The following is a 22,917-nucleotide window of genomic DNA, read 5'->3' as shown; positions in this document are numbered from 1 at the left end:
ACTTACTTCGTTTGATTTTATTTTTTGAAATTATAAGTACCTTCGGTGCTTAGTACTACGCTGTGTTATGTTGGATATTTTATGTGTCAGAATAGGAGTTCTACAGCAAACTAAATTTAATTTGCAAAAAAATAAGTCTTAACTGATTACTAAATTCATTGATTTACAGGTTCTCCACGGTCTGGGACTTACAGTGCAATTCAAATATCCGGATATCTGTTGCAAGACTTCAGTTCAATGAACCAGTCACTGTTTACAAATGTAAATACGTCTTTAAAAAGGCTAATAGAGGCTAAACCACTGTCAGACAAGCACGAGTGGGTTTGAGATTGCATTTCTATTCCCTTATTTACTCTCTACGTGGACTACAAACGTATTTGGCAGAAAATAAATGGAAGACAGAAAGATTCCTTTACCTTCTCGCTTTTCTACAGAGTCAGGCTATTCATATGCAGTATCTATTTATATAGATTCATCTGTCTATGACTGTGGAACAAGAATAGGCTCACAGATTTTATTCTCTCTTTTTTTCTCTCTCACACACACACACACATTCACACAGCGCACTGATCGATGCAGGGAGAGACCCCACAACTCTGGCTGCAGGACGGCTTCAGTCACCACTTGGCCACTCTGCTGTGAAATTACAGTGTGGGCATGTGGCAGGAGGTACGATGATGAGGCAATGCTGCACGATGAAGGAGATGATGAATTTCTGAGTGGGAGGTAATTATTCTCCCGCACTTGTCTTACCTTCTGGTACTCAGAGTCCTCTGGCCTGAAGTCGCTGCTCACTGTCTGAAACTCGATGTTGAAATGAGGCAACCGGTGGAGCAGATTCACCCACCAAGGCGGAGAATAATTCACCACGGCCGCCATCCTGATGCAGCTGCCTGCCGGCTCTCACTTCACTCTTTAGCCCGATTCCTCACAGGGACACTGTAAAAGAAACAGCCAATCACTGCATCTGAGGAGGACACGAAGCAACTTTTAATGTCACCAAACGCATTAGATGAAGAGTAAGACGCAGCATTCGCATGTTATCATAAGGCTAATGTGATGACCTAACAGTAATCAATACCCACTAACAGGGCGGGTCAAAAATGCCAATATAATGGATACCCTCTTTATTCATTAGTTATGCATATATTTTCACAATTTATTAATTTCAATAAGAGTATAGCTGCTGAATCTTTCGTGATCATTTCCCATTGGACCAATATAAAACACCCCTGCTGTAAAACACAGGGGTTACAGGTTTCTGTGTGTTTTGTTACAAAGGCAAAAAGACTGCAATATGACATATGACTTTACTATTTGGGAGGTTGCCTTCCTTTACAGTGATGTATGTTTGGCTTATTGCCAGTATCACAATGCATTATAATAACTATATTATACTATATAACAACCGCACAACAATTATCACCGATAACCTATTAAATGTAATTAAAGCCCGACAAGACATTCAGTAAGTGTACATTTCGCCCAAACGTTAAACCTGTACATGAATTATGGCATGACAAGAGCATCCATGACAGCGTCACCCAATTTACGCCCATACTGCAAAAACACAGGCTTCGTGAAATAAATGTGTCTTGAACGGGAGGGGGGGATGGCCGTTGTACTGAATTTACTGTATGGGTACATGTAGGTCAGCCCCTTCGCGGGTACCCTTACACATTCAGCATTCAAGCCTTATTTATCTATCGCAGCGCTCAATAAAATGTTAGCAAACCCAGATTAGCTAGCTCTATCCCGCTTTGTCCATTAAATCTACCGCAGTACCACAGAGTCGTCAAGGCAACGAGAAGGGAGAAAAGGAAGAATTCATTTTGAGGTCTGCGTGCCTGTGGACATCCAAGTCCGTGTGCTGGGGTGGGTAGGAACCGTGTTATGACCTACCTAGTGAAGCCCAAGCGGATGCAGACCCTCGTTTGGTATAGTCTTGGAGATCCAGACCGGCGTATACTTCACCTATTGTCTTCCCGAATCCGGCGGTAGATTTGAGCACGACAGCCGTGCGCTGTTGCTGCATCAACGCGGCCGAACCGAGCTAGCTGCAACGAGCGAGTCGCTTGTAGTCCCATCCACATTGAAAAGAACGGAATAACGGTCACCGACCCGGTCCGCTCACATTTCACCGAGACGTCCTCCCGTTTCGACTGCCTTCACCCTCCGCAAAAGCGTCACGGCAGATTAGGGGTTAAATTATCTGACCAGCAAACCACTATCTATTTTTTTTTAATAATAATACAGTTGCTGTCCTCCCCTGCTCACGGTTCGTGCTCGTCGGCGGTCTTCCCACAGTGACCGCCGGTTCAGCGTTGTGGCTCTTCAATTGGATGGTATTGTTGGAGCGTGAAGCAAACACGGTGCTTTAAAAGCCCTGAAGGACGGGGCTTTGCGGCAGCTCCGCGCGCGTGTGAGCGCGTGTGTTTCTGCAAGCGCGCGCCTGAGTTTGTAGATGTGTATGTGAGAGGGCAAATGCGCAAAAAAGCCTCCCCCTGGTGTTGAAGTGGTGGAAGTACACATTAGACGTTTTATCCTCCACAATGGTGAAGATTATTTTAGAAAGCCTATATGACTACGACACAGGTGGAAAGCAACACAATGGGTCTTTCACTAGAAATTGTTTTAAATGTTTTCCTGGAATATTTCCAAATTTGAAAAAAAAAAAATCAGAAAAACAGTCTCAAACAATATTAATGTCTCCTACCAATAATAAATATAAATAAATATGATATCAGAGGTTGAGGGTTGCAGACTCAGGGGATGCACATCTTCAGTGTTGAGGGTGATTTTTTATTACATTATAATAAATACATAGAAATTATATTTTCACTTGTACTTTTAACACTGGGCTAATTTCAAATACATACATTTTGAAATAAAATCCTATATTTCACTGGTTGTTCTCTGTGTTTTCCCCAGAGGCACCCCTTTTGTTCTCAGACTTATTCTCTACATGAGAAGAGATCCATGAACAACATTATGGAGTAATGACACTTAACTCTGTCACTATTCTGAGGAGTTTTAGTAAAGAGTTTCTCTTTTGTTTCAGCTAAAACTCTTGATCATGATACTGTTGGGAGGTTTTTGTACAATCCTCAGTGCCAGAGCAGGTCTGGAGCTGTGCAGTTCTAAAGTCAGCAGAGTGTTGGTGATTTTTTTTCTCACTACACCTCAATCAGCTTTTGTTGTGGTTCCTATTACAGCACAACACTCAGCCATCTCTTTAAAACTACACATTATTCACAAAGGTTTGTAAAGACAGACGGCATGGCTATGTGCTTGATTTTATACACAGTGGAACTGATATTAGCTGACTTCAAACATTAAGAAGTGTATGGACACAAAGGGTGTAACAACAAAAAAAAATAGGGGGTACATGCTACTTCTCTCAGAAGTGTTTGGGAAAATAAGCACAAAATGTAAGTACAGGTAATAGTTTCTGGGAAGGACCACATGAGACTGGAGATTTTATTAGAAAAACATTTTATTTACTGTATCAGAAATTAAGTTACACTGATCATGTGGAGACAAATGCACTCGATCGTTGATTTTATTGACTCATTTGTCTGTTTTAAAGCACAAGTATTATTGGCATTAGACACAGTCCCTGTGTATCCTCCCCTGCTCTCACCGTTTCAGTATTGCAGCAGCCTGATCTATAACTTATTCACAGTTTGGCTCAATAGTGCATCAGTTAAGAGCTTTCCCTCAACCACACCGCAGACTCAGCTATAACGAACTAAGCATGCAAAATATATTAGTGTGCTGACTTTCATGTATTACCAAATAAGGCATGTGCAAATGTGATTTTATGGATTATTACAGCCTGATGAAGCCAGATGAATTTAAAGTGATGCCTGCTAGGTTAGCAGAAATAAATGCATTTATTACTGTAATTTCAATTTGAATTCCCATGCAGCAGGCAAAAAGAAGCAAAAATAAATCTGACTAATTAAACAGAGATATTTGGCTCAAGAATAACACACTCAACAAAAATGGGCTGTTCGTTTTATGTTCTTGTCTGATTAAAGAAAAAAAAAACATCTCATAACCTTACATCAACACTGAGACACGTTCTGAGAATATTCCTGTTATTGGCATTGGCATGGGAGCAGCTCGTGTTACACAGTGAATATTGTCATTGATATTACAAACATTATTGGAACAGCCCAGCTTTTATTTGCAGCTTCAGTAAGAAGTTAAACTTCTTAGTAACTATACTCAGTAACTATACTTAGTGACTACTCAGCTTCTCGATGGGCGTGACGGAGACACGATGATGTCATCAGAATCATCAGAATAGAAAGCGGCGTCTTCATCGATGTCACGAGACTCGCTCTGGGCTGCAGGAGACATACAGCACGCATGTTTATAGGTGTGTGGACGCACTCCTCTATAATTACCTTTAACACTTACATTTAAGAACAAAGGCCATGAAAGAAATAAACACTTGCTGTGACCTCTGTCTGACCTTTTGTGAGTGTCTTCCTGGAGGCAGAGATGTTAGACGCAGGCCGGGTATTTTTCTTTACACCTTCCTCTTCACCATCATCACTGAGAGATGCAGCATCTTATTAACAGAACAGCAAAGAGTAATTAATGCCATTCAGCCACACCCTCAGAGACACATGTACAGATGCTATAGTGCTAACAGCATGCATTTAAATATGGACCAGTTCTTCTCTCGTGGCATTGACTAAACTTTTCAACAAATAAAACCCTGTCTGTAGGAATCTAGAACAGCTCAGCGAGGGAGTTCATGTTGCTCATGATAGGCCTTTCACCACATTATTAAAAACATCAAATGAAGATGGTAAAAAACAGCTTCACTGGAGGCTGTCCTTTACAACTTATAAAATATAACTACAATGTAACCAGTGAAGCATGACACAATACGACACACTGTAAAGCTCCATAAGAAAGCACGTGTTCTCAGATCGAAAAGAAGCTGGAACGATGCAGGTTAAACTCTCTCAGTGAAGCCCACAAGGTATCAAATGCAGAGGCATCCTTGTAAGATTATAGGGGGGAAAATGCTGACATCACTGCTTTGCTCTATGCACAAGCATGCTGTGACATGCTCAATACTCTGGGACATGGCGGGGAAAGTAATGGGGGAGTCAGTTAGGGCAGACAGATGTGAAGGCAGGACTCCTGAAACAGAAACAGCTTCGCACAATGTTCTCAGAGAACTCCTAACTTTCTTGCTTAGGAAGGATCGAGGATAATTCACAGAGCGGTTCAGTCACATGGAAAGTTCCATGCTCATTCGATCTGTTCATAATTAATCACTGTCATCATCTGATTTCCTATTTTGGCATTTAACAGGAAAAAATGGTTCTACTTCGGCGCTGAAATGAACTGCATCACAGCATGACACAGTCAAATCCCTGCAATCGTTTGTGTGATGGCTCTGCTGATGGGAAGCTGCGACAGACCTGAGTCATCGCGGATGTTGCGATCGCTTGACGTGAGCGCATTAAATATAATTCTGTAAAGTTTAATTAACATTGAATTACTTGCAGAGAGTTTGGGGGATATTTTTCCAAACTCTTTTTTTCTTCTTGTCATTTGCGCCTCTGTTTAAACAGTTAAGCTCCTAAACAGTCTTTTTTACTCCTAGTAAAGTAGAGGCAGTAATGGTGTGAAGGTCTGCTGAGTGCCCTCTTAAGTCTTTATTTTATTTGAGGCAGACGGTGCCCTCGCTGGTGCTGAGCAGACAGGGACAATAGAATTACATTACTGCACCAGCGAAATCCATCAATACTCAAAGCAGTGCCGGGGGGAAGGAATCATAAGTGATTTGGAACCTGAGAGCAGGGAGGTGCATACATCAGTGAATATGAAGTCTGAGCACTGAGCAGTTACAGTGTAGCACGAAGGCACTGAATACATTTGTACAGCGTGTTGGGGTGCATCAACCCCTATCCCTGAACTGAAGATGGATGGAGAGCTGTGACTTTTTTTGGTTTTTTGCTGTGTTCTGATGAATATTTTGATAGTTTGCTGTGGATGTGTTTGCATAGAAACAATTTTTAAAAGATGGCGAGAACCTCACCTTTTTTGCTGGGTGGGTGTGGTAATGCACTTCCTCTTGGTGCCAGCGTGGGAAAATTGTTTTCCATTAAAGAAGGCACAGACCTAACACACAAACGCAAACAAGCAATTGTGGATTTTTTTCTTTGGTTTGACTGTTTGTTTGTTGTTTTGGTTTTTAATTCAGTGCATAAATGAGTCACCTTTCTTGTGCAAGACTACATCGAGCCAGATGTCCCCTGCACGCCGACTGTATCATCGTCAAGGCGTCATCATCCAGCGTGTCACCAATGGAGGAAGCTTCATCGCTGAAGTTTGAGGATTTTTCAACCTGGAAACAGCAAAAAAGGGGGAAGAGATAAGAAAGCTTCAGCAGGGACAAAAGCTTACAGCCAACCCACCAGAAAATGTTTTTTAGAGCCACCTAGTGGTTATTTGTGTTAGCTGCAACGCTGACTCTGGCTTATTAAGGACATCATGATCTCTAGTAGGATTGTTGGAAGTACATCAGCACACAAGTAATTTCTGGTTTAATCAATTTTTCCCCTTTTGTTTGGGTTTGAAGGAAAAAAAGAAAGAAAAACAAAATTACATTTAAGTCCTTCATTGCTGAAAATACTTCACACACCTGCTGATCATTACCCAGCATTAGAAAAACAAAATCAGCACTCGTTATGCTCAAATTAACCTTAACACGAGACATGAGTCTTCAAGTATCCATGAAAAGTAGCATTTATTGTTTTTATTAGTACACTGTTCTCGATGCTTTACAAGTACGGCTTGATATGAGTGCATCGCATGGAAGCGTGTGGGTAAAACCTGATTCAGTGCATCTTCCGGTAGCTCCTTCAGCTGCGAGTCTCTGAAGAGGTGGCCTCTTAAAGCTGACTGCAGCATCACCGTGTCCTTAAAAGAGAATGCAGAGGACGGATATGGACAGAAAGAGAAATCTGGGCCAGTGTCTAGACATTTTTTTTTTTTACATAACATTTCTATCAGATATTAATAACTTCCTTTGCATAAGCGTGTTACATACCCTGTTTCTGTGCTCCCTCCAGCATATCTGAATGTCTAATGCTGCTTTCTCCATTTCTTCTTTCTCTCCGTCATCTGTGACTGATTCCTCACCTCCCTCTGCCTCCTCTTTGCTCCCCGTGTCCCTCTCCTCTCCCTCTCTCACACCTGTGCTGCCCTGAGTCTCCTCTGCCAATGTGGGAGGAAGAGAGGAAAGCTCAGCCTGTGCAAGTTTACTGTTTTCCTCCTCCAGAGTTTGGATCCGAGTTCGCAACTGTTTCAACTCCTGTCTGGGAAACACAAAACACACGCGTGCAAAGCAGTAAATAAACACAACTTTGCATGAAAAGCAAACTCCACCTGCAAATCATCATAATTATTAGTATTAGTATTATTATTACATATTTATCTATTACTTAAGACTTAAAATGGAATTACACTTGGCTTTTAACTTAAAACTACAATGATCAATTTTATGAACAATGCAAATTGAAGAAAAGTGTGGACACACTGAATCACACCCATGTCAAACACCAAATGCAGGAGTGAAAGTGTACTTATGCTGCCGTCTCTCTTCATCGTGTAGTTTTTTCTGTTCAGCTTTCCACTGTTTTGTCGCTTTCTCAAGTTTTTCTCTTTCAGCCTTCAGCTGTTTCAGTTCATCACTGGAACCACAGACAACACAGATTAAGTATAGAGAACAACAGCTGCTGTTACGGATGTAATAATGTGGTAGGTTCACATCATTCATTTATTAGACTTTTACATTTAGAAGTAGTGTTTTGTTTTTTAACTGAGCAGTCTCAGGCTGCTCGTCACTCACTCTCTACTTGACAGCAACTCTTCAAGTGCCATTTTCTCCTCCTCCAATTGGCTCAAGCGTTCCCTCAACTCCGAAACCTCCTCCCTTTCATCAGTGAGCGTTCCCCCGGAGACCACTGCCTCTGTTGCCATGGTAAACGCCAGACTCTCAGTGAGTGTGGTCTGGACTTCCTTATCCAATAGGATGGCGCTCTTTGGTGACTGGGCGTGTCTTTTGCTGTCTTCCAGCCTCTGACAGGAGGAGAGAGTCTGTTAGCTGCGAGCTTAGAAACAGAGGCAGGCAACTGCTCGTGTTTACATGAACAACTGGTTACGGCTTCCTCTCACCTTCTCCACCTCCAACAGCCGTCTCAACAGTCTCTGTTTACTCCACTCTCTGTAATCTGGGACACATCATTACACTATTTTCAGTAACATTACAGCACACAGCAGAAAACTGTAACCACTTTATGACCATCCTCTTGATCTCCAGGATTTTCACTTGTGACCAAAGTGCATTTAGTCTCCTTGTGTGTTTAATTGGAGGCACAGCATTTTGTTTTAGTTGTGGCTTAAAAACTACAACTTTTGAGTCTTCTGGAAGCTGCCTGCATCCATGACCACAAGGACTTTTTGCCCCTTTTGCCCAACAGCACAGATGTAAAGACTAATACCAATTCCTTTGTTTCCTTTGTCTTTGCATTGCACTTAATGTTAGCTGGAATGTAATCAGTAATGGCAACCTACGTAGATCATAAAGAAAAACTGTATTAACCAATTAGGATTTAAAAACAATACAATTGTTTTATAGCAGCGAGCTTTACTAGGAGACAGGAAGGCATGTTTCTAGTACAAGCTCCTTTAACGGGACCCTAAATCAACATATAGAACACACTGGTTCCAGTATCATTGGTTTTTTACTCCTCCCGGTTTTATACATATGTACATACTGTATGTAAAATATACAGCGAGTTGTAGGCGTTTTACACTGATATCTGACTCTTGCTGGTTTTTTCAGCACTACGTTGTGGCGTGTGAGAAAAGACCTTTGGCTCCTCCAGCAGGACTGTCGGTGTTGAGTTCTTCTCTGAGTGCCACGTTCTCTTGTTGAAGCTGCTCCAGGTTCTCAGTCAGACGGTGAACTGTGGAGCTCAAAGCTTTTTGCTGCCTCTGGGAGCATTTGCTCTCGGCTCGACAGCTGCAACAGAGCAGGTAAGGAAGTCTCAATGCCAGAAACATACTCGTTTATTCGTTAACCTTTTATAATGATGACGACGGAGATCCGTGATTCTCCTGAACTCGGCTACACTCAGACACGTGTGTGTCAGTCACCTTTTCTCAGCTGCTTCTAGAAGCATCCTCAGTCTCTGGATCTAAAAGGAAAGGCAAACAGACCCACTTTACTGAACTCCTTTACACACCACCAAACTCACAGTGGGCAAAGTGGGACTGATTTTACCTCCTCAAAGTATGATTTGACTCGAATCTTCAGTTCTTCCAGGTTGGTGGCCCTCAGCTCACTTTGCAGTTTACTGAACAAGCAAAAAAATAAATAAATCACATGAGCATCATTCTGTTTTACACAGAAACCAAACATACAGAGACAAAGTTGGAGGACGGCATTACCTCAGGGCGTTTTCTTTCTCTCTGCACTGCTGCTCCAGCTTTAGGATCCTCTGCCTCAGTCCATTGATAACCTTGACAAAGAGGATCAGCTTTTCTTGTTATAAACACATCCTAAAAATTACATTTATTCCCGGCATGTTCACTAACCCACTGGATATACTCACCACGCTCCCTTCTCTTTTCCTATCTACCAAACTACGCGTATATTCAGATCCCTACAGGAAAAACATTGCACAGTTGGTTTTTTTTTTTTTTTCCATCATTTTAGTTTCTTTGACAAAAAAACGACACACGAAAAAATAAAAAACAAATAATTTTCTATTCTTACCTTAGTGGGATCCAACAGTGATTCTATCTGTTTCTCTCTCTTGGCATTGTCTTCCTCCAGGCGTCGTATTTTGGCTTTCATTTGCTGGTTGTCAGATTTCTGCTCATGAAGGCTCTGCAGAGAACAGCACCAGTGACTACTCAAACATATAATAAGTGCATAAGGATTTACATTTTAAAGAAGCCTGACTAAATTAAAGAGGAAGAATTTTTGAGAAGAAGAACAAAAACGAGATGGAAAAGTCACTACACCGATGTGCAGGCATGCATGTCTTGTTTTAACGTGTGATTGTGTTACTCCTTACCTTCTTGAGGTGAATGATCTCATCGTACATGTCCTCCTTCTTCATGAAATCACTTGTAACTAAAGTCAAACCTGCAAATGATGGGAGAAGGTAAATGATTTCACAAAGAAGACAACACATGCTTGGCTTTGTAAGTCGTGAAAAACAACACTGACTGCACTAATATCACATCATACTCCCTTCACAGCCAGTATTTTTCCTTTTTTTAAGCGTCTCCTGTTCAGCACAAAAACCTGACCTTCAGCTCTGTCTCCCTCTTCGCTCCATTTCTAAGTCTGATACACAAACGCGTTCTCTCACCGTTGGAAGCAGAGTGGAGATGTTTGGATTTCCTCGTGCTCAGGGTCTGCATGAGGAGCTCTGGTGTGGCGTCACACTCTGATCTCAGAGTTTGAGACACATCTGAAAAAGAGAAACAGACAGAGGCTACTTGTCAACATGCTTCGGTTTCCTGATTCATTTGGCAGATTTCTATTGTTTTTAATAACGCAGTGTTAGATGCCTGTGCCATGCTTGTTTTTAAGCCTAGATGATGTGCTAATAAACATTAAAAAGAAGTTTGGCTTACACAAACTGTTCCAACACGAGTCAATACTGCATCTGACTCATGCCTTTTCACACTTTTCGAGGACGCGCTGCAGAGCATGAATAATGCATTTAAGTTCAGATATGTGACGAAATCACTGAAAACCTATATTTCCCTTTACCTCCTTGTTTTTGCTGTACAGCCTTCCATAAACTGTTTCATTTCAAGCAAGCAGATAAACCCATTCACTGTTAATGTATTTATGTAGGCACCATTCACAGAGCTTGTTGTGCCTTCATGACACCTACCAAGGCCGTTGCTGAGGGAAGTAAGGCGAGCTGGGCCAGTCTCCCCGGGAGTGTCCAATCTGGTGTCCCCCAGAGAGGCCCTTGGTAGTCTCCAAGCACCCACTGCTGCTCTCCTGTGATTCACATTCAGACTGGTGAGGTATGGAGACCCTACAAATACAAAAGCAAACATAACTTTCAAGGTGGGTTTTCCTACAGAGTCTGAAAATACTACCTACAGTGCAGCCGAACAGGACTCACCTGGAGAAGGAGGAGGCTTGCCAGAAGAGACTTTCTTTTTCGTTTTCTGATAGAGGACAAACACGAAGGGGGCAAAGCAGATGACAGGAGTATTTATGAAACTGGTTTCATGCGGAAGAGCACGTCGAAAGCAAAGGAAATGTCCCAGCCATAAAAACAAAGACATAACAATGTGTTCATGTGGCACAGATTAGATTCACGAGTCCATTTGTTTACCTTTACTGGAACATCAGCAGGGAGCGAGAAGCCATCCTCAACCTAGGAGGCGTAAGACACCCATACTAAGACAGAAATCCCCTCTGATTGAGAAGTCAAAAGTGCTGAAAACAACTGCCATAAACTACCATGGCTTTAAATTATAGAACCTTACAGGCTTTTAATAAGCAATTCCAACAAGAACCACTGTAAAGTCAGTTTTAAGTAAACAGCTGTATCTTTAACCCAGCCAGATCAGAACACTCACCAGCTCCTCGTAGTCTTCATCTGTTTGGACATCACTCGCCTGAAAAGACGTCTTAGCATTGGCACTGAACATCGCTAGTAAATAAATGTTATGTTAGGTTGGAAAACTCGACTTTTTCCACTTCTAATTCGGTCATCTTTTCCCAACTCCCAAATCTCACTTCACGTCGCCTCCTCTCTTGCTAAGAAATACACAGAGGGGGCAACAAAAGAGACGCTAGCTATGCTACAACTGGGAATTTACGTGTTTTGGGACAGCTAACTTTCCTTAATAATAAGCAGTTCATACGGTAACGTGGGCTGTAGAGCATAGCTTCCTTAAAACTGTTAAAATGCTGCTGTCTTTCGGTACAGAGGTTACTGATTTCTCATCGGCGTCGCAGATTGAGTCGTCTAGCAACCAGGCTGCCGTTAACCAGCGATGTCAAATTACCAAGAAAGAATCCGAGCGGTGCCGGAACTGTATGAGGACGTCTTCAAAATAAAAACGTAAACGCGTGACAGGCGAAAGTAAACGTGACGCGTGATGCTTATCTTAATTTAATGGTAGTTTATGAAATAATGTGTTTTAAGTTGGCAAACTACGCTTCGATTTCAAGCGAAGGGCAACGCATTTCTTTAAACAAGAAACTTATTTTGAAAATATTGGCCGGTTGTACCCGTTAGCTCTGTTTACCTTGATAGAGCACAGCCCAGGTAGTGTTTTGCCCGCTGCTCTCGGAGTGGTGCTACAAGGAGGGGCTGAAAGTGGGTTCTTCTTCCCAGAATCATTCAGGTCCGTGGGACACATACAGCCCAATTTGATCCTATCTGGGGTGGACCAAAAAAACCTCCATAATTTACAAAACAGATGATTAACAGATGGAAGTGTGTTAGTTTTTACTTGTGAATTACAGCTTACACCGCTGTAATACATCATAGTGGATATACAAAGGCGCAAAACATTCACGTGCGTTTTAAAACTAAAGAGTAACAATGTTTTTAATCCTTTACGATCTAAAAAACTTGAGATATCCAATATAACATTATTATCGACTTCTATTATCACTTTGCAAAGCCATTCAGTTGCCCAGATATGACCATTCTGAAGTCCAGTTGTTTGAACCCATTCTTGGTTCCATATAGCATGAGTCAAGGGGATGAGGATGTAAAAGTAACCTTTGAGCTCAGTTTGAAAAAGTCAGAAAAACTAATAAGAGGAGTTCAAAGAATAACTGACAGAACCTAATAGTCCTATTGCCTTATAGAAGACACAGGGGTGTTGTCCTAACATCAAACATGTATCAGCCTCTCTGATGCTGAGTAAGTTTGGCTTGTTCAGAATATTTGCCTGAATTGAAAAAAACCTGATCAAATCTTTCTCTTTTGTATGTCCACTGTCAGGAGTTGAGTTTTGTCATTCCTCAAATTCTCCTCTTTGCTGCAAACTCTGCAGCGAGCTGAGTGGCCATGTTCCTGTATCATTTTCTCATACTGTTTACACAGGTGCTGGACCCCCAGTGCCACACAACCAGGCAGACCAGCATATTTTTGTTCAGGGAGAGCAAAGTCATTGTAACCCATTTAATCGTACAGCTGTCCCTTTTTTCTTAGAGAGCTTCACCAGTCTGTATCTTTAGAATAAAACCAGTCACCTATTTTGCTCATATACAGAGAGATGATAATGGTATAATTAAAATTCATTTCAATTTTATTTATGTAACAGAAAAACGCAACAGCAGTCATCGTAAGGCATTTTATATTGAAAGGTAGATACCCTGCAATAATACAAAAAATACAATAACACAATGATACAGAGAAAACAATCAGATGACTCACTTTGAACATGAACGTGGCAACAGTGGTTTCTTCCCCTTTAACAGGAAGAGACCTCCGGCAGAACCAGGCTCAGGGAGGGGCAGATGTCTGCTGAATAACTTGACTTCATCACATAGTTTATAATAAAATAAAGACTTCCCACAAACCATCCACGATGTCTTTTCATTTTGGTCAACACCTACTAAAGCTGGACCCTATCCCCGCTGTCACAGGGCAAAGGGGACATATTCTAGACAAGTATGGTCCAATTTACCATTGGACTGTGGGAGAAAACTAGATTATCAGGGGAAACCATCCAAAGGTCACACAGAAACGACCCCTACCAGTGAGATGAATTCAAACCCAGTGACTTCTTGCTTTGAAGCAAGAGTCCTAACCACTGGACCACCATGATGCCCGGTGTCCTCAAACAATGATCTTAAATATCAAAGTTTCCCTTTGGAGTCTCTCCTTCTCAAGAGAGAATTTCTGTTTTTATCCAGATAAAGGGATGAAAGGAAAACTCCCTGATAGAAAACCTTTCTGCCTGTGAATGATGTAATTGTACCTTTGTAGCACCATCTAGACTGATAGTTGTCAATCATTTTGCTTCTCAGCTGTTGTTTTATGAGATCTTTTAGTCTATTTCATTTTGTCATTTAACTTGATTCAGTGCTTCCGCCAGTAATCAGGCCGGGCTCTGGCTAGTGGAATTGAAATTTAACCCCGGTCATTCATGATTTAATAGGGGCAAGTAGGTTTGGTTCATTTTCTCTTTAAAAAATTAAATAATAATTATAAAATATTGTGTTAATCTTGATTATCGTTTTCTGATATTAACATTTGTTTGATGATCTGACACGTGATTAAATGGGAAGGGGGTGAACGCAGCACTGTAAGCCCCGTGAATGCTTCACGGGGCTTACAGTGCTTCACATTACTTGAGTAGTAAATACTGTATCATTTGAGCAAGCTGAGTTATACTTCATTACACTTTCTCACCACGAGCTATCTAAAATACAGGCAACCAGGCATTATACTTCAAAAGTATACACAACTCAGTGTTCATTACCAAGACTCAAGGACTTTACTGTTAGGTAATGAAAAACATCCAGACTCTCCTTAACTTGATGAATTTGCTTTTTTTTCTTTCCGAGATTCTTGTCCTTGCTGCTTTTCTCCAAAAAGCCAGATGGGGGCGATGTAGTCCCAGCTGTAAGATATCCTCTCCCCCAGATATCCCACCTCCGCACTAACTTTGCAGGCTGTGTCCCAGCACAGGTTTCATGTCCTGCACAACCTCCCGCTTCAAACTATATGCACAAGCTCATATAAAATCCGTACTTTTCATGGTTTGCTTATCCTACATGTTCATTTCATTGGACAATGTTGTTGGTGGGGCAAATCTGGGATTCCTTTCCTCTCTTGCTACCCCTTCTCTTTGTTTTGGGTATATCGTGCTACTCGTTTTAGCGATTTATAACCAATTATCTAATTATTTTATAAGCCATAACTAATGATAAATAAAGATCCAAGCATGGGATGCAAAAGTAGTGCCATCAAAATGCTCATCTTGACCAGATCAATCAATCAACCAATCAAAAACCTCCGTTTGTTTTACAGTTATCAAAGATCAAAAGCTTAAAGTGAAAAGTTGTCAAAGATTTTCCTGATTTTTATCAGGTTACTGACTCAGCAGCACACCAATTTTTCATGCAGCAAATTTGCAAGCCACTAATCTCCCTAAATTAAAACCAAGTAACTGAAAATGTATGCATACAAAGTGAACTGTTCATGAACTATCCCGTCTTTCAACTACATCCTCGAATTACATTAGGAATTAAGGTTTTTAGCTCTGCAGGCAAAGCTGCTGTGAGAAAACTTCACTGGCTTATAGCTATGAGGAAGATAACTTTGCGGTACAAAATCAAAACACCATTACCATAATCAATTATATGTTCAACTACTGGAAAAGAAAAGAAGAAGAAAAGAGAAAAGCTTCATTTAGCTTCTCATGGAGCTTTTTATACCTCAGAAAGCTCTCCTGGGGTTGTGGGCGTGAGGAAAGGATAAGCACCCGCCGTTCTCTCTCTCTTTCTCTCTCAGAGTATAGGTGGATGTGTAGACAGGAGTTATGACAAAGCACGGGGGAGAAGGACGGAAGGGCTGATCAGACTACAGGATGGAAAATGGGTGGAATTTCAATGAAGGGAAACAACTGAGTAAATTCGCACTTTTGTCTCTGATCTCTCCGATGTTCATGTGTGAAAACACAATGTTTGCATTGTTCCACACTCAGTAGCTTTTGTTTGGTAATTTTTTTTCAGCACAGATTTTGTGAAAACTACAGGGGGAAGAGAACATTAAACTACAAACTACCCCACATCAGATTCAGAGGGGACATTTGACTCATAAGAGATCCCAGCACATGGCCTTCTGTATGCTGACATTGTCAGAAAATGGCCTTTTTCTGCCTCTTTCCAGCACAAACATACCAAATCTGTTAGGTGGTGAATCCACAGAGTTCTCCAGGAGCAATGGAAAAGTTAGTGCTGATGGTGTGGATGATACTGGTTATATGTGTGGGGCTATGTGAAGATCAGTGCAGGGGTGGAGTGGTTTGTCAAAATTGCAGTCATCTCCCTCCAGCTCCTCTGCCTGTATCTGGGGCGTGTACTGCCTTGGAAAAAAAAACAACTCACAAGCTTGCAACTCCTGCAGCTCCAGCGAGCCAGTCCGGATTTTTACCCAGTTAGGGGACACTGATCACCATCAGCACCATCAGCAGCAGCTCTCTCTCTCCTTCAAACACCCCCACAGTCTTTCTCCCTCCCTCTGTCCGTCTGTCTATCCCTCTCTATAAGACCAGCATCTCCTTTCTTTGCTCCTCTTGTCAAGCTGCAATCATGTCCTCAAACGGCGCCGACGGGGACCTGCTGCAGATCCCTCTGGGCCTCATCAACAGCGAGGGCAAGTATCTGACTGCGGAAACATTCGGCTTCAAAATCAACGCCTCGGCCAGCAGCCTGAAGAAGAAGCAGACGTGGACCCTGGAGCAGACAGGGGAAGACGACAGCGCCGTGTTCCTCCTGTCCCACCTGGGCCGCTACCTCGCCACGGACAAAGACGGCAACGTTACCGCGGACAGCGAGACGCGCGAGCGGGACTGCCGCTTCGTCATAACGGTGCACGAGGACGGGCGGTGGTCGTTGCAGTCCGAGCCCTACGGCCGCTTCCTCGGCGGCAGCGAGGACCGGATCACCTGCTTTGCGCAGACCGCCTCGCCGGCGGAGAGATGGAGCATGCACCTGGCCGTGCACCCGCAGGTCAACCTCTACAGCTTCGCCCGCAAGCGCTTCGCCCACCTGAGCGCCCGGCAGGAGGTGTCAATAGATCGGGATGTCCCCTGGGGGGTCGACTCGCTTGTGACCCTGGTGTACCGCGATCAGCGCTACCACCTCGAGACTTCTGACAACCGGTTTTTGCGCAACGACGGCAACCTGTCCACCGCAACGGACAAGGATACCGGCTACATGCTCGAGTTCCACTCCGGGAAAGTGGCATTCCGCGACTGTAACGGTCGCTACCTGGCCCCCGTAGGCCCCACCGGCACTATGAAGTCTGGGAGGAGCACCCGGGTGGGAAAGGATGAACAGTTCGGCCTGGAGCGCAGCCACGCGCAGGTCGTGCTGACTGCAGGCAACGAGAGAAACGTCTCCACAAGGCAAGGTGAGGCTGTACAGCTGCACTGACCCAAGAGACACCAAGTAAAAGAAATGCAGTTTCACCGTGAGGTCACCGCATAGCTGGACACAGCAGGAGGCAGCTGTTGCGTGTCTGCGTGAAAAAGTAGAGCAGAATTAGAGACCCCCGTTAGCTCATTTTCCTCCCACACCATGTGTTTTTCATTATCGCCCCCCTCCCCTCCGCTCTTTTTTTGTAGTTGTTGGGGGGCGGGGGGCAGTCCCTGCCAGTTTAACATTTTTCCTGCAGTAATTCTACCCCTGCTCTGTGGTTGCTGGCCCCGGGTCAGCTTCAGTCTGCAGCTGTGCATCGTTCTTTATCTCAGAACAGACAGAAAACGAGGGCAGATTTGCTTTGGAGACAATGGGAAAATGGTGGAGAGGCAGAGAACGCGGGCCACAAAGAGCGAGGTGTGCCTTACACAGGTCTTTATCCCACATGCAACCTCATTGTCTCGTTGCCTCCCGGTCTCTAATTGATTCTGTGCACAACATTAGCGGGGATTTATCAGTGTGTGAGTGAGTGTGAGACAGACAGAGAGCATACCAAGGGAAATAGAGGATGGTTTGCTTGAATGAGGTCAGTGTATGTAAGGCAGTGACTTGTGACCTAAATTGTGACCATAATTGAAAGGCTGATGGAAAGCAGGACCAGGGGACTTGGACTTATAATTCATCACAATTTCCTTTCTTTGTTAAAGAAATAACAGTGCTGCTGCATTTGTACAAACCACTAATGGTTCAGTGGGCTCAATATGGGCATTGCACAAGCATTTTGTTAACTGGCAGCTTGGGTGTCAGTAATGAGGACAGAGACATTTTTACTCTCTCAACTCTTCCAAGGTGGACTGGTTTTATGTAATGCGAGGCTGAGTCCAGTTTCGTGTCTTTGTAAGAAATCTACTGGTCAAATCTTTTTGCTCTTTGTCTGGAACCATTTTCCCTATCAATAGATGTGTTAAACTCGCGCTAAATTCATATTCAAACATATTAACACGTTTCTTCTTCTGGTATTCAAAATATGTTGTCTCGATGTGGGTTGCAGAGATGATGGGGCTCTGCCATTTCACCACATCCCAAAGGTGCTCTACTGGATGACTGTGGAGGCTATTTGAGTACAGTGAATTTGTTTCCATGTACCGGTTTAAGATGATTTAAGCTTTGTGACGTGGTGTGGTATGCTGCGGCCACAAAGGGATGGACATGGTCAGCGACAATACTCAGGTAGGCTATGGTGTTCAAACAATGGTCAGTTGGTACTGAGGGGCCCAAAGTATGACAAGAAAATATCCACCACACCATTACACCACCAGCCTGAGCCAGTAATATACAGTAAAATAGATCCATGTTTTCATGTTGTTTATATCAAATCCTGAACCAATTATCCAAATGTTGCAGCAGAAATTGAAACTCAACAGAGTAAGAAAAGCTTTTTCCAGTCTTTTGTTGTCCAGGTTTGGTAAGCTTCTGTAAATTGTAGCCTCAGTTTCCTGTTCTTAGCTGACAAGACTGGCACTCAGTGAGATCTTCTATGCTGTACAGTCCAGAGGTTGCCTTCCTGTTGCTGTCCTATCAGCTTGAAGCAGTCTGACCATTCTTCTCTGAACTCTGACATCAACAAGGCATTTTTGCCTAGAGAACTGCTGTTTCTCTGTAATTTATCTTCTCTGTAAACTGTTACTTGAATCACATCTCTTCTCCATTTTCATGCTTGGTTTAAACTTAATATCCAAATACATTAAATCTGATCACGGTCTCACTAACATCTCCTCATATGTAAGAACACGATTCCCTCTATGGAGGGATATGGTGGAATACCAGTCCCTTCATGTAATTGTTCATTACAAGGTTGGTGGATTTGTTCTGAGCAACCATGTCATGATTTATGTAAAATACATTGCAGTTGAATTTTTAAAATGCAATTTTATGTGCCATTTAGTTCCATTATATTGTAGGAAAACCGCTTATATCTGCAAAACTGGCAACTCACACCAAAAAAGCTTAGACAAATATCATTACAGCACATGTATTTAATTCATGATTTGATTTATGGGTGAACTCTTTCTTGTTTTGATGAACTCACAATTATTTTTCAGCTCTACAATTTAGCTCATTGTTTTGGTTTTAGTCTCAGAGCCTATATTTGCAGATGGCTGCCTTTTTAAAAACAATTAATTCACTTTAATATAGTTGTCCAGTAAAAAACAAAGAAAAAGGGAGAAAAAAACAGCAGATTGGGGGTGAACTCAAGTAGCTATTTCCCCTTGCAGATGAAGTGAAACGAATTACAGCTTAAAGTGGGGAACATTTAAGGGGCACTTGTCATTTGACCTCAAACATGGCTCCAACTCAGTGGTCATCCCCCTGATCAGCAGCAGACGATTCTGCATGGAGCAGCTGACTGGATCAGCTCTGGATCAAGGCGTGTTAACATATGGCTATGTAACACACACATTTGTTTTTACACAGCACTTGATTTGAATGGTTTGCTTTTGAGTTTCAAATCTTTAGCATATAGTTGGAGTGTACGTGTTTTGAGTCAGCAGGCTGACAAATGGATCATAAGCAGAGATGTTCTCGACACATTAGAATTCTAACTGATCAATGAAACATTTAATGATGAGGAAAAACTTTCTACTTTATCGTTACTCTGCTCAAATGACCACATCTACTTCTTCTTCTTTTATCTAGTCCCATTCAGGACTGGTGAATCCACTGAATGGGTGCAGTAAGGCCCAGATCTTTGTGAGTTTGAGACATCCTCTGGCTTTAAGAGTCTCTCGGGAGAAAGTTCATAAATTTAAGGGTTTGAAAGTTTCAGACATCCAGAGACAAGAAGGAAAGCTGACAGCAGTCTGCCCCACTTTTCTAGGCATGGATTTGTCAGCCAATCAGGATGAGGAAGGGGACCAGGAAGTCTTTCAGCTGGAGATGAGCCGTGAGGACAGGAAGTGTGCTTTCAGGACCGCTGCTGGAAAATACTGGACACTCACAGCTACCGGAGGACTGCAGTGCACTGCCTCCACCAAGTAACAACACACATACGCACACACCATATAATGTTGAATGTTGGTTAACACCCATTTTATTTCATGCATAACCAACATTCAGTGGAATAACTGGCTTGTTTATTGTGTGGGTGTGTTTCAGGTCTGCCAACAGTTACTTTGAATTGGAGTGGCGTGACGGCCGTGTGTGTATCCGTGCAGCCAATGGCAAGTATGTGACTGCTAAGAAGAACGGGCAGCTGGCTGCTACCATTGACAGCGCAGGTCAGCCATGCTCCTTACATTCCCAAATACAACGTTTTCACCAAAAAAAAGCTTTGATGCACATATCAACATATTAAATGTGATATGTGTGAAAAAAAGATGTTATGGTTCAGCATTGATGGTGCCTGCGCAGATGTTCGAGTTACCTATGCCACGTCCTCTAATGCCCCCATATACCCGCGTAAGGTGCTTTTATGAAACAAGCCACAGAGTAGTTTGGTCCAACCTTAATCTTTTTTCACTTCAGGGGAGGCCGAACAGTTCCTGATGAAGCTCATCAACCGTCCAATCATCGTCCTCCGCGGGGAGCACGGGTTCATCGGGGCTCGAAAAGCTGGAACGGCAACCCTAGACTCCAACCGAGCATCCTACGATGTTTTTCAGCTGGAGTTCCACAATGGTGCTTACTCCTTCAAAGGTGGGTAACTGTTTGAATAGAACAATAAAATTGTGTGTCACTTAGATGCAATGTGTTGTTTTGGCAGGTCATACTGTTTTTTTCTTACTAGAAGTCACAGAACGTGACTTATGTGAGACTAGTTAATGCATTTGAATACTTTCCAGGGAGCCGGGTCTAATGTGGATAACAAGAAATGTGCAGTTATATTTAGTGTTTTGTCATAGATATACTTAATATAACTGAAGCTACCTACACAACACAGCAGTTGTGCTAGAATGAGACAAAGAAGCTGACTGAAACCTCTGTAGCAAAAGAGCCTGTATCAGATTCAGATCGTTCAATAAACAATGCTTCTATTTTCTTGTCTCGTGGCTTTGATTTGATTTTCTAATGAATGTGGTGATGTTTGCCATGGTGTTTAAAATAGTGTTCTCCACAACCCAACCCTCTTCAACCCCACCCTGCTTAAGGGAAAGTCAATATTTAAGCATCTAATGGGAAAGCCATTATAGCTGTATGGATCACTCACCCGGGGCCATCTCCCATTTGAACCATCATACTCAGGCTTGACAGGGAGCCAGTATGATGCATTATTTTTCATCTTGTATTGTATTGTTGGCCAGCAAATTCTGATCCCAAAGTATTTTAAACATTTAAATAAAATTATGTCACATATCTTTTCCTTGAATTCCTAAACTAAATTGATAAAATTGATATACTTATATATGTGTACTGTGTGTCTGCGGAGCCTCATTAAGTGTGTTGTTTGTCCAGACTCCCAGGGGAAGTACTGGTGTTTTGGAGATGGCACAGCCATTGTGTGCGGCGACTCATCGCCTGTCCAGTTCCTGCTCGAGTTCTGTGACCTCAACAAGATGGCCATTCGTACTCTGAGGGGGAAGTATCTCAAAGGGGATCACGCTGGAGGGCTCAAGGCGAGTGCAGACTCCCTGGAGAGCGCCACCCTCTGGGAATATTGAGAAAGCACAGCTGGACTTCTCCACTATGCTTCAAACTAGAGGTAGTTAGTGTAGGTAGCAGTTCTTTCTTTCTTTTGCATATGTGTGCGTGCCTGTGTGCGTGTGCGCAGTTCTGAATTTGTTTGGATGGGTGGCGGAAAAATGACGCTGACGAGAGGAACCAAAGTGCTAAAGGTGTTTTGTTTTTGTTGTTTTTTAAAAATTTCTCAGTAATGATCTCATCTTACTGGTCTTTGTACTGGAGGCTTGGATTTACAACGACTTGCTGTTAACTGAATGCATTGTAGTGTGATTGCATAGTATTTGTTTCACTCCCAGTTAAATTTTACACATGCCGTACCTAATAACCGTCAGGACAGTTATTGTTATAAGTTGTGCCTATCTGTGGTAACTACTGGTGTAAATGAACGTGTTGAATACTATAACCCATAACTCGCAGTATCTAACCTTCTCCTGCTAATTGTCCTGCTGCCTCTATACGCTGCTTACATCTCCTATTCTCGTTCAAAGTGTAACGCATAATGCTCATCAGATGAAGGAATGTTACTGATTTACACGCGTCTGCTGTAAATACTGCTCTTTTTTTGTCACTCAATTATTGAAACCATAGCAACCACGGGAAACACAGAGCCAGGGGCTGGCAGATGTGTCTTTTTTTGCCTGTACACTCTTGGTGAATAAAATAAAAACAGTTTGAAAGGAGCTTCGAAACTCACTCACCGAGTGAAGGAGTCGCCTTAGCACAATAATGACACACAACGCACTCAAACGCACACAAATGCGTATAAATAAAAATGCATTAATTCCAGCTGTTCTAACACAGCGCCCAAAAATGAGCACAATATTACAGCGTCCTTTTTGAACTACGTTAAAAGCACATGTTTGTGGTGATGAAGTGCCCGCCTTGGATTGTGTGCTGCTGCTGCTGCTGCTGCTGCTGGTGTGTAAACACAATGGTGGAGTCATCTCTCTGGCTGTGCCTTTCATAGAGTACTCTGTCTTTTCCCTTTCATGCTCGTACATTTCAATCAAGTGAAAAGTCCAATAAAGTTTACCTTCTCAACAGTG

The 22,917-nt window shown here is 42.6% G+C and overlaps 3 protein-coding genes across 5 annotated transcripts in view; 1 reads left to right on the top strand and 2 right to left on the bottom strand.

The window, feature by feature from the left end:
• The window catches only part of ttyh3b (tweety family member 3b), a 28,986-nt gene extending 26,546 nt beyond the window's left edge, over positions 1-2,440 (bottom strand). For all 3 annotated transcript variants that reach the window (XM_082537974.1, XM_082537975.1, XM_082537976.1), the window contains exons 1-2: positions 1,903-2,440; positions 754-939 (exon numbers count right to left, since the gene is read on the bottom strand). In XM_082537974.1, coding sequence (XP_082394100.1) covers positions 754-879 — 126 coding nt within the window. In that variant the 5' untranslated portion in view covers positions 880-939; positions 1,903-2,440. The remainder of the gene's footprint in view (positions 1-753; positions 940-1,902) is intronic.
• A 1,038-nt stretch (positions 2,441-3,478) lies between these two features.
• Positions 3,479-12,105, bottom strand: iqce (IQ motif containing E). Its single transcript, XM_082537973.1, has 21 exons — positions 11,659-12,105; positions 11,412-11,453; positions 11,196-11,241; positions 10,956-11,105; positions 10,422-10,523; positions 10,122-10,192; positions 9,818-9,931; positions 9,654-9,704; positions 9,490-9,560; positions 9,323-9,395; positions 9,196-9,236; positions 8,910-9,061; positions 8,212-8,267; positions 7,886-8,115; positions 7,620-7,727; positions 7,085-7,352; positions 6,868-6,954; positions 6,252-6,379; positions 6,071-6,153; positions 4,484-4,582; positions 3,479-4,355 (listed from the first exon to the last, which is right to left on the bottom strand). Exons 1-21 carry the CDS (start codon positions 11,728-11,730, stop codon positions 4,258-4,260), a joined length of 2,142 nt encoding a protein of 713 aa, XP_082394099.1. The 5' UTR covers positions 11,731-12,105; the 3' UTR covers positions 3,479-4,257.
• Positions 12,106-15,506: 3,401 nt separating this feature from the next.
• LOC309709383 (fascin-like) lies at positions 15,507-22,917 on the top strand. Its single transcript, XM_082537977.1, has 5 exons — positions 15,507-17,183; positions 20,070-20,226; positions 20,348-20,469; positions 20,717-20,887; positions 21,644-22,917. Exons 1-5 carry the CDS (start codon positions 16,361-16,363, stop codon positions 21,847-21,849), a joined length of 1,479 nt encoding a protein of 492 aa, XP_082394103.1. The 5' UTR covers positions 15,507-16,360; the 3' UTR covers positions 21,850-22,917.

This window comes from Aulonocara stuartgranti (assembly GCF_965226115.1).
Source record: "Aulonocara stuartgranti genome assembly, chromosome: 6".
Taxonomy (NCBI): domain Eukaryota; kingdom Metazoa; phylum Chordata; class Actinopteri; order Cichliformes; family Cichlidae; genus Aulonocara; species Aulonocara stuartgranti.
This window is presented reverse-complemented; position numbering and strand designations above follow the sequence as displayed.

Excerpts from the sequence above, each read along its gene's own strand:
- iqce (XM_082537973.1), bottom strand. The coding sequence starts at position 11,730 with ATGTTCAGTGCCAATGCTAAGACGTCTTTTCAGGCGAGTGATGTCCAA. Across the intron at positions 11,106-11,195 it reads CAAGCCTCCTCCTTCTCCAG|GGTCTCCATACCTCACCAGT; the intron begins GTGAGTCCTGTT and ends TTGTATTTGTAG. Across the intron at positions 10,193-10,421 it reads TCTCCACTCTGCTTCCAACG|GTTTGACTTTAGTTACAAGT; the intron begins GTGAGAGAACGC and ends CATCATTTGCAG.
- LOC309709383 (XM_082537977.1), top strand. The coding sequence starts at position 16,361 with ATGTCCTCAAACGGCGCCGACGGGGACCTGCTGCAGATCCCTCTGGGC. Across the intron at positions 17,184-20,069 it reads AAACGTCTCCACAAGGCAAG|GCATGGATTTGTCAGCCAAT; the intron begins GTGAGGCTGTAC and ends CCACTTTTCTAG. Across the intron at positions 20,227-20,347 it reads CAGTGCACTGCCTCCACCAA|GTCTGCCAACAGTTACTTTG; the intron begins GTAACAACACAC and ends GGTGTGTTTCAG.